Raw genomic sequence first — 11,141 nt, forward strand, 5'->3', positions numbered from 1 at the left:
TGGTGGAGAAGAAAGAGGGGAAAAGGGGAGCTGGTGGAGGAGGAGGGGGAGAAGGGAGAAGCTGGTGGAGGAGGAGGAGAGAAGCTGGTGGAGAAGAAAGAGGGGGAAAAGGGAGCTGGTGGAGGAGGAGGGGGAGAAGGGAGAAGCTGGTGGAGAAGGAGGAGGGGGAGAAGGAAAAGGGGGAGAATGGAGAAAGTGGTGGAAGAGGAAGAGGGGGAGAAGCTGGTGGAGGAGGAGGGGAGAAGCTGGTGGAGAAGAAAGAGGGGAAGAAGGGAGCTGGTGGAGAAGAAAGAGGGGGAGAAAGAGGGGAGAAAGAGGGGAAGAAGGGAGCTGGTGGAGAGCGAGGAGGGGGAGAAGCGGGTAGAATGGAGGTGGTGGAAGAGGAGGGGGAGAAGCTGGTGGAGAAGGAGGAGGGGAGAAGCAGCTGGTGGGGAAGGAGGGGGAGAGAAGGGAGAAGTCCCATGAGGGTCGGAGGAGAAGTTGGAGAAGTGATGATGAGGAGGTGGGGGCGGGACCCGTTTATATACCGCACGGCTACACGGTGCGAACACGCTAGAAGAACGCTGGGCGCGCTACAGACTCGAACATACGCCTCAGCCGACGAACATACGACGAACATCCAGCGAATATATTCATTAATACATAGAATATACAAATTATTTAAGAATATACATTATACATACTTCCTAAAAAGATTAAAAAGCTGATAAACAACCTACAAAATTTTCCGGGCAACCACACCGAGACACGATCCCATGATCTGCGTCTCGGGGGTTAAAAAGCCCGTGGAAGCAGCCCGCGGTTCCGCACGCGGACGCTACCAACCACGCCAGCTAGGCAAGCGGCGAGATTCTAAGATAGAATGCGGGTCACGATCCTAGGCACCCGACTCGTGACGGCAACGAAGCCAGAGCGCCCATATATAGACTGGAACGACGTTCGCGAATCCTAGGTATATAGGCGTACGAATAACGATTTGTCTCCACAAACGCGGCAGTCCACGCAGTAGCACCTAGCTCTGATCAGACTGTATCTTCATGGATTGTTTGTAAATACACGCGTTTCCACGAGCAGATGCACACACACGCGTACCCACGAGCACGCACGCGTACCCTCGAGCAGATGCACACGCGTACCCACGAGCAGATGCACACACACGCACGCACGCGTACCCACGAGCAGATGCACACACACGCGCACGCACGCGTACCCACGAGCAGATGCACACACACGCACGCGTACCTACGAGCAGATGCTGTGTGCATGCGTGTGTGTGTGTGTGTGTGTGTGTGTGTCTACTCAGAGATCGACTAATGCAAACTAGTGTAGTACTGCTAGAGAAACTGTAAAACTTCCTCAAACTTTGTGAGAACTGACGCTCTGCATGCTATTTTATACTACCCCAAATAAATCAGCCCCTCCCCATGCCTGACCATTGGTCAGACACTTGATTTCTTCTGTTCGCTGATTCGTTTGATTCGCTAAATTATTTCTACACGGTACACTATGACGTAGATTATGGTGCACTAGACTGTGCTGCCATGATGGCGACTAGTGGAATTCTACTGAACTAAAAGATATCTATCTCTTTGGGGGAATAACCTTGCAAAGCCCCATATATAGAATGGGACTACGTGAGAAGCCTCTAGCACATGCTCGCGGCTAATGATACATTCTATTGCTAATTTCAGCCCTACCCGCTCGCCAATGCCGCAATATGCTCCCATGTAACATGTATGTGTTACGAGCTGGCTCGCCGCTCGCTGCTGGCTGCTGCTGACTGGCTGGCTGGCTGGCTGGCTGGCTGGCTCGCTGACTCGACTCGCGAATATCGATCGCGCGAACACACTAACACACTAACACACGAGACCGAAAACATAACATCCTCCAACTCCTATGGCGTTTACACTCCCATGTCGTGAGTTTGGTTAATGTGGGGGTACAGTCTTAAAAGTTTACAGAGGTCTTCTTGAGGGTGTTGTCAACTCATTTCTAGCAAGAAAGGGGTTATTTGTTGTCACAAAGGCGCGACAATACGTCATTTTACCCAGCAACCTCACCTTGTTTCGACAATTTCTCACGATTTCATGCACAGGCACTTGGAACGTCTCAATAAAAAAAATTAATGGTAAATAAACACGAAATGTACCAAAGTCTTAATGTTTCTCTACTCTATTTCGCCTATAATCACCTGTAAATGCCGATTAAATGCTCATCTGCAACACACAAGTACACCGCACGCCCGCCATGTGCACAAACAACATGAATTTAGAGAGCAGGTAGGAAAGCGTGATCGCGAAATTTGCTCGACGCTTGCTTCATTTCACACGATCACAGAACGAAAACACATCCAACAGCTCCCATCTTCATCCCATCTTCATCCATGTGTACAGGTTTTATATGGATTGAATTTCGACACTTAATTTTTCGATTTTTCGATGAAAGTGGTCCAGCTTGTAGGCTACATCACTCATTTTCTTGGGCGATCCCCCTATTATTTGCAAGAATCTTCTTCTTCTTTACCTTTTCTTGCAAATGATGTAGGGGGGAGGGGGGGTGACCTGCATCCATAATTTGCAAGACATTTGCAAGATGTTTCTTTTTCTTTTCTTCTTCTTCTTTCCTTTTCTTGCAAATGATAGGGGGCGACCGCCCCCCCGCCTGCCCCCCCTGTGGCGCCGCCCCTGCATGAGACTGCCTAATTCTTTTCCAACCCCTATCATTCCCCATGTCGGGCTATGGTTGCTTCTGATAGCTTCCCTGCTGCATCTTTAACAGATTCCAAAATTGCAACCAAAGTACGCAATGAGCATGTAATCGTATCACAGGAAATTCATACTATACTTTTCATTTACTATTCCTATTTATGTGCCTTCTCTATCAAAATTTTGGCAAACTTTATTTAATATGAAAATAACAATGTTTTTGCGCATTTGTTATGTGCTTTATATATTATTTGTTGGCGACATCATTGACATATTACATCGGTGTCTGTTCAGTTACCACCATAGTTACAGAATCACATTTATAAATCAAGGTAATTTAAGACTACATTAACCTTTGAACTCCTTGTTGTAGAACTCCATCATCAGATCCATTTCTATGTTATTGTTACTTCCTCCCTGGACATTAACAGTTCTGTTCCACTTTAATTCGTGGGCCATTCTCGGTGACAATGCGCCGTGTGTGTCCATCAGCAACCGGTGGCCACATATGAAGTATTTTGTATGAATGCATTCGTAGAATTCAATCGTATCCTCCTTCCAGTAGGCCGTCATTTTATCCCCATTGTTCGATCTAATGGCTCTGTGACGAACCATTTCACCGATGCCTCTCCACAATAGTGCCTGTGTGTATTTAAATGTGAGGTCGTCGTTTACTTCCTGTGGGGCACTGTTGCGCGTTTCACATGCCCTGGAACAGTACCATTCCCTGTGCAGCACATCACTTTCATTCATTATGCTCATGCATGACAAATGGAACCATTTTCCATTCTTACACTTCTTGTTGTCACACATGACCATGCCTTCCCCAGAATCATTTTTGCACACACAATACCTGTAGTTGTCATCTGTTGACGTGTTGGCATTTATCACAGCGGTAGTGTTTGGTGGATAAAAACAAATGTCAACCACTTTTTCACAAATGTCATTGAGATAACTGCTTAGACGACAGCTTTCGGTTGGCAGGTCTTTAGGTGGCTCTGAAACAGTTCTGCATCCCATCAAACTCAATGATGTGGCTAGGATGTAAGCTTTTGTAGCGAATCTCAACAGCTCCGTCGCTTCATTAAAACAGTGGGACACTTCGGCTTTTACGTTAACTTGCCGATAAGCATTCCGTATGTAGGACAAGGTTCCAACACTCCTGGCACTCTTCTGTGAGTATAGCAGCCTGAATGTATCCTGTAAACAATGACACCAAACAATAAATAACTCCAGATGTAAAAATACATGACGGTTTGTCAACATTTGTAAACTACATATCGTATAGGTCAAGTGATTTATTTAGTGTAAATGAATTATTACTGAATGTTCTTCACTAATTTGTTTACAGTACATTCTTGAAATCGAAATTGCATGTAACAATTCCTACTAAGGTTTATTATATGATCGAAACGAGAGTTGAGGCTGGTAGCATTTTTTTACCTGTAGCAAAATACCGCGCTTGTGCCACTCCTGTATTGCCGGATGGAGCCCTTGCAGTTGGGCCCAAGCACTACCAGCGTTGATGCGTCCATTTTGGGCATCATAACCTCTCTCTACACTTAAACCGTCGCCATACAATGGAATAACCACAGGTTCGTCACTCAGCCCGACAGGAACGTAATCATGATAGCTTTCCATGATATCTATCTTTTCGGTGATTTCGCTTTCATCCTTGTCAAGTACCCCTAATGGAATCTAAAACAAAAGTTTCGCAGGCAAAACATGTACCTCATTTAGGAATATTTTTTTATTACATATTGTTTACGTTTTAATAGCTCAACTTGGACCAGTACGGTTATTAAGTGTGAACCATTTTTGCTAATGCTACTCATGAATGAACATTAGAGGATTTTATGCATGAGAAAGGTTGATGAACACAGCCGTTAAGAAAATGTTTGTACGTGGTTTTTTAAACATGGAGTTTAAAAGTTTTCCAGAGAATATTGTTAACAAATCTCACCAGCTGACTTTTCCTCTTAGAATTCTCTGCATGCACGTGAAGGTTAATTTCTTCTGCAAACCCTTCTTTATTAAAGAAAGGGAGATGTTCTTCCAGTGGTTCCTTTACTACTGTTACATAGTCAGATCTGCAATATATGAAAAATACATATTTTACTTCAACCTTTGCTGCCAATGATGATGGTCAATGTATTTAAAAATTAAAGTTTTGTATAGATGTTGAAGAAGTATTTTGAATATTAATTTGAATTAACAACAATGTTATTCCTATTCCTACCGAATAGTCCTGGTTTCAGTTTCACTCGGAATGAAGATGCTGCATGGTACATTCGCCACCTCTTCCGGTGAAGGGGCCAGGTCTGACAGGTGTAGCGTTGGAACTCTGTCAATGGCAACATATGCCTGGACCATGTTTTTCATAACATTGCCAGTTTTTCTTGAGGTCTGGTGTGCACGCAAATGGCTGTTGACGTTGTCAAACACAATGCTGTATGCACAATTTTGATTGTGCGTTTTTTGTGTTTCGACGTTTGCCTATGTATATATAAATAACAGAACAACTTAACAATATAACAAATAATTTTAAACTATGGACTTGCACACATTTGCATATTACTTCAGATTTTAAAATGTTGGTGATTATACATTTTGATCTATGTTACTTACTTGTTCAGCAACATCGTCTACTGGCGAGTCTTCCGCCAAGTCTCTTTCTGCCAGGTCTGCTGGCAGTATTTCCTCTGCTGCATCTGAAAATCACTTTTTTTAAATATTTAATACAGTCTCCCTAAATAAAGATAGCTACATAACTAGTTGCAAAGTATACAAATAAAACTCCCATCATTCCTACAGTAATTCACAAATTTACTTTTAAATGTATTGTGAATGCAAAGAATGGAACATGAATGAATCTGCTGGAAAGTGTGTTAAGTTAAACAATACAACAAATTAAGTCTTTGAGGAATCAAGTGAAGAAATAAAAATTATCAATAGTACATCAACTTCAATTTAAAATTAAACTTAAATTAATGTATATAAGATATCTTCACATTTGTATCTTATTTCACAGCGACAACTTCGGTACCAAACAATGTATGCGAAATCAGTACCCAAATCAGGCTGTCCTACTGCGCCTTGGTGTCAATTAACGCTCCCACTGCTCCGAGAAAAGTGATCAAATTGATTTACACCATACATTGTGATTTTCACGCGCTGCCAAGTGCGACCGTAGGTTTGGCGATGGCGATTAGGACTATGTTTAAGCTCTTAAGTCAGAGCGTGGGAGTGCCGTAGACAGCCGTACCCACTCGTTACCTGACACTGGTCAGTCCTAATGTATTAGGCATGCTCATGTTTTAGAGGTGATCTACCTGATATTAAGAAAGAGAGCTAATCAGCATGTGAACTCATAATCTAGAAATTTTGAATTTTAGTAGATTTTAAATGCGAATTAGAGATTCTTTTCTAGGTGACAAGTGTTTGTAAATAATTGATAAGTGAGCTCTATAGTTTTCAGGCCCAGGTACATGGTGGCAGAATTATCGTTGTATAAGTGGCAACCTCTCGAAAAAACGTCAGGACGGAGCGTCCATATTCACAATAAAGCCCTGTTGCGCGCCTGATATCTAAATGCAATTTGTTTGGTTTACTAGAAGGCCAGCATAGATGAATATTACCGACATTGTTCCTTTAAATCTAGTAGTAACAGTCGCAGCCGAGCAGCTTCGAAGTGGCTTCGTATTTTTTCTTTGAGCGTGAAACACAAAATGATTAGAACTGTCAGGACATACTGACGGAGGACCAACAGAACATTGTGCCTGATTGAACGGGCTCGCAGACAGCCACTAGTATTATTTCCGTTATCCGCTGAGCTGCACTCCCGATAGAGTGCGTATTGATCCCGAGAGATGCCAGATATCCGCCTTGATACTTGTTGCACAATCAACACGAGTTCTTCTATCAAATTAATAATTGACCCTCTTGACATCATGTCCGCACGAGGGTCAAGAGGCATATCGCTCATATATAAACTGCAACTACCCACACGCTTAGCTTAACGATGTGATTCGACGGGTGTTTATTATTGAGTGGCCCGCACGCGACCCTCGCTCCTAATGTAATGTACCCGGAAACTAAGATTTAACTGTGTCCAAATCAACTCAAATAATGACTCAAGTTTCACACACTTAATCAGCTGAATATGCCCTTTTTTATATTTGGTGGCAGCGGTCTAATGAAGAAAACAAGAGAAACGGTGACCGCAAGTATAATCAGGGATTAAACACACATACGAGCCTCCTACATCAGACCATTCTTAGAGCTGCGCCTGCCACCCCATGCCAAACTCGGCCTCCTGACCCACACAGAAGTGACCGAGTAGCGGCGTTTTTACATGCATCGGCTAAGATGAAGGCAGCCAGAGTCTATGTCCCCACTAGGCGTAACTGGGCCTGCGTGAACATCAATCCCTGGTACTGTTCCGGATATACCGCGCATTGGGCCGCCCGCACCAGACCACGCGTCACCCCTGTGCCCTTCCTAACAATAGGCTCCTTACCTGGCAACCTTGGCCTCAAACCTGGACCTCAATGTTGCTATACAATTCTCACTTCCCACACTCGTATTCATCTGACGATATCGCAGGACCTAGACCGCCACTCGCCTACTATCTCAGAACTTGTTTTATAGACCACTATTGGATCCTGAAATCGTACTAACGAATCCCGACCCCTTTTAACGCACCGCGCATATCGACCCGAGATCCCCGTCTGGAACCATCGGTACCAGATCACCTAACCTATGACACGTTCAATAGTTAAGATCTCGTACCGTCCCGTCGTCAACAGTTGGGCCCCACATCTAGACACCGGCTCGACGTAAAGGTCAACGACACATTCGGGACTGGGGGGGTAAAATCGCACAACCACACCGAGTTGGCAAATGTCGAGCTGGGGCGTCACAGGATCAAAGAAAGGTGTAAAGGAAGGGGGAAAACAACGTTCAAGCTCTCCGTGTAATTCACTAAGTCCGGAAGTGAGTAATTACGGGAAAGAAAGAACTCTAGCGTAAAATTGCGGCACAAAAAAATCCCTAAGAACGCTGGCGACCTAAAAGGCTCGCGATATGAGTAGTCGGTGACTCAGGTAAAGCAGTCAAACTGCGTACTTGGCGAAAAGTCCATAACATCTATGAGTCCGATAAACATTGAGTAGAGTCACACACTCGAAGGTGACGAGATACTATGAGTACGAGTTTTAACCAAAAAACGACTCAACAAAGGGCAGCCTTTTAATGAAAACAAAATTTTTATCAGCATATGAGGCAAACGAGTAGTAGACTCTGAACGAAAGCAAAACATAGAATGCGAAACACTTTTATCATGTATTCGCACACGGTCGAACCTAATTTGGCAGACATTGTTTTATGGACAAATTTCATTGGGTACTAAGAAAAAGGAGGCTTCGTGAATTATGAAATGCTTGGAACGTTTACTTAAGCCTCGGAACCGTCCCACGAAAGCGATAAAAAAGTGTCTTAAGACATAACCCTGTGGATTGACTGGGCGTTATCTGGCAAGAGACAGGTAAACAACTATGGCCTTATGTTACCTATGTCTGTAAGAAGGGAAAGATAAATATGATGATGTCGGTACGTTTGCTAAGTAGGAATCCTAATAATCATCATCTGAGGAATGTATGGAGGCAAAAGCATCAATTTACACAAGAGTGAAAATATATGCTTTTCAACAGACTAAAAATATTTGATATTATCAAAATGGAATGGTGCTTTATGATAAGAAGTTATAACAAAAGTGATTCTACAGCTACTATATAAAAATTCTGAGTAATAATTTACCATCAATATGTAGATGCAATTCATTATATCTACCTTAAGCACTCTGATGCATGTTCAGTAACCACATTTGAGACTATTAATTTGGTTTAACCGTACATGCCACCATTTGTCTGTCCAAGTGGCGCTGCTGTTGGGTATCCTGAGTGTTATCTAGAAGTTGGGTTATTGGTGAGAGATACCACACATCTAGTTCGTTGAAATATAGAACATAATCATCAAGGTGGCAGGCTCCTCCCTATATGAAAGCTTGAGCTTGCGTCCGTCAAATGCGGCTGAAAAGTGCTTACGCCTCAATTCTTGTTCTTGGCCCAGATAGTTGTGTGCTACAACGTATCGCTGGAAGCTTTCCTCTCTTAAATCTGCAAAGAACCTTAAACGCTTGCGCCAAGTCTCGTCGGGCAAACTTTCAAATAAAGTACGAGGCGACGACGATCCCAACACACATTCTTTCGAGCAAGGTTCCTGAAATTGACCATCCCTGGTCGACAAATATCCAACTGTTTCGCGCGTGATATGTGAACTACGATTTGGCTAACAGGGTTACTGAATCTCCAACCACTTCACCACGAGAGTCACCGCACTAGCACGTTAGAGTTGAGCGGCTGTCGGCTGCCGCGCAACTTGTTCAGCGAAACCCCCGCCTTCGTGTCCACTTCTCCCTAATGTACATTCGCCATTTACAAACAATCAGACCACTCAGCAGCGAGCGAGTCGTACAAATGAGCACTGGTTCTCGCTTGTGGTGGCGGGTCGTGCGAGGAGGTCTAGGGAGAGGAATGGGGTATTGGTAGCGTGGGTCGTGGGTTGCCGGGGCCGGGGAGGACGCACAGTCCAGTCGCCGAACATGAGGTACGCTGTTGGCGTTACTGATCTTGATGTGAAAGGTATCCTGATCAGACAGAGATTCGCTTTGAGGTCAATTAAAAGAAGAACGTCTTCGAAAAGAACAACAGTATTTGGGACACGTATCCAAAATGTAAGTCGGAGCACAATGAATTAGAAAGGTAAAAAAAGTGGGATTAGGATGTTTTAGGATAAAATGTGAAAGTAGCTCACAACTCAAGTGAATCAGCAAAATTTACATACTTCGCACCCTGAAAAGGCCAGACAAAGTAAAAAATACGGAGCAATTGCTGCATCGGCCGAACTAACTTAACAGGTGTGCTAAGTGGCAGAAGGTTAGATTGGGAAAAGCTATTAAGTGCCTATGTACACCACCGCAAACGCCAAAAAGACCATGTGTTTACCGTCGACTCCCACGAAGAAGCTGGCGGCTGTCAAAAGACGTGCATCCCTTCAACTTCAAGGCCCCGAGGTTCTGCACTAAGCAAGTAATAAACAAAAAATCCAAAAGAGACTGCGTTAATTACCTTTCTTCAAGCAAGCAGCGTCGCTACACGAAATTTATTTAAAATTTTATTGAAAAATTCCCAATCAGCTCGCTCTGCATGTCAGAAGTTATTGGTTGAAATCTGTCCAAGAGAAGATAATAAGAATCTTTGCCCTATCAAGACACAAAACATTGACCTGGCGAAACGGGAACAAGAGAGATGGGCATCTCGGGCCGACATTTGAAAACTTTTTATGGAGAGAGGCTCATATATAGCCGCAAATAAAAATCTTGCTCCCTAATCTCCGTGAGGCGGCATTCAGTTTGCTTCTCTTGCACCTATAAGAGCATAGGAATCTGCATTAAAGAAAGACGTCGTTGCAACCGAAGTGGATGTATTATGGCCAGGCTAGCCTTTTCCCACAAGCCACCACCAGAAACTCGGTCAGTGAGATGGTTGGACTGCAACTATGGTTGTAGGCACTGCACGATCGGTAATCATCTGCATTTCACGTTTGAACCAGATAGTTAAATTTATCAAAAGATCCACAATTTGACTATGAGCTACATTAATGCCCTTGTTATAACAATGATCTGCAGATTATGTGTTTTATTGAGTGAAGTGTACATTATTGTATATCAAATCTGTAGTAAAAATTCAATTAAGAAGTTCAAGCTAAACAAATTCTAATGTAAACGCAGCTATTATAGTCCTGGCTCGAAACATTGCGTTCATCATGAATCTGTTCCTACTCTCTTTCATTCCAAAATGTACAAACTGAATTGTATATGTAACGAGTTTTACATAAATAATTTTATTTTAGCCATTTGTCTGCTTAATCATGGATGGCATGAGATCTGCAGTAGACGAATTACGGCAAGTCGTTTGAACAACGACATTCTCCGCTGGTAAAATGAGCATGTTACTGCCGTTATAGCGACACAGGCGGAAAACCAGGCAGACGAAGGCTATTTGATATAAATGGTAGAAAACTTCTTCACAAAGCAGAGACATAGTGTTCAGTGGCCTTCTTTGTGGATTTTGTAATTCCTGATAATTCTGCAAAATTCCATACCCAACACATGGTTTTTAACATGTGTGACCAATGAATAATTTGATTTATATACCATGCTAAATATCATTTACGGTTTTCTTAAATTTTACAAGCTGTTTTAATGTATTTAATTTCTAGATAATAGTTCGCGATGATTGATGACGCAATTGGACGTACACCCTGCATATGCCTTGATTCTGATACTGGCAGACAATTTAGATAAGCGTTTCTGAA

At 43.2% G+C, this 11,141-nt stretch overlaps 1 protein-coding gene and 1 long non-coding RNA gene across 2 annotated transcripts in view; both read right to left on the reverse strand.

The window, feature by feature from the left end:
• Positions 1-2,773: 2,773 nt before the first annotated feature.
• On the reverse strand, positions 2,774-5,078 carry LOC106810754. Its single transcript, XM_014814198.1, has 4 exons — positions 4,945-5,078; positions 4,669-4,795; positions 4,149-4,403; positions 2,774-3,905 (listed from the first exon to the last, which is right to left on the reverse strand). The coding sequence occupies exons 1-4, from the start codon at positions 5,076-5,078 to the stop codon at positions 3,054-3,056; spliced, it is 1,368 nt and encodes a 455-aa protein (XP_014669684.1). The 3' UTR covers positions 2,774-3,053.
• Positions 5,079-5,103: 25 nt separating this feature from the next.
• The window catches only part of LOC106810764, an 8,865-nt gene continuing 2,827 nt past the window's right edge, over positions 5,104-11,141 (reverse strand). The window contains exons 2-3 of the long non-coding RNA XR_001394060.1: positions 5,334-5,416; positions 5,104-5,201 (exon numbers count right to left, since the gene is read on the reverse strand). This is a non-coding gene — a long non-coding RNA (uncharacterized LOC106810764). The remainder of the gene's footprint in view (positions 5,202-5,333; positions 5,417-11,141) is intronic.

Source organism: Priapulus caudatus, unplaced genomic scaffold (assembly GCF_000485595.1).
Source record: "Priapulus caudatus unplaced genomic scaffold, Priapulus_caudatus-5.0.1 Scaffold470, whole genome shotgun sequence".
NCBI classification, from domain to species: Eukaryota; Metazoa; Priapulida; class Priapulimorpha; order Priapulimorphida; family Priapulidae; genus Priapulus; species Priapulus caudatus.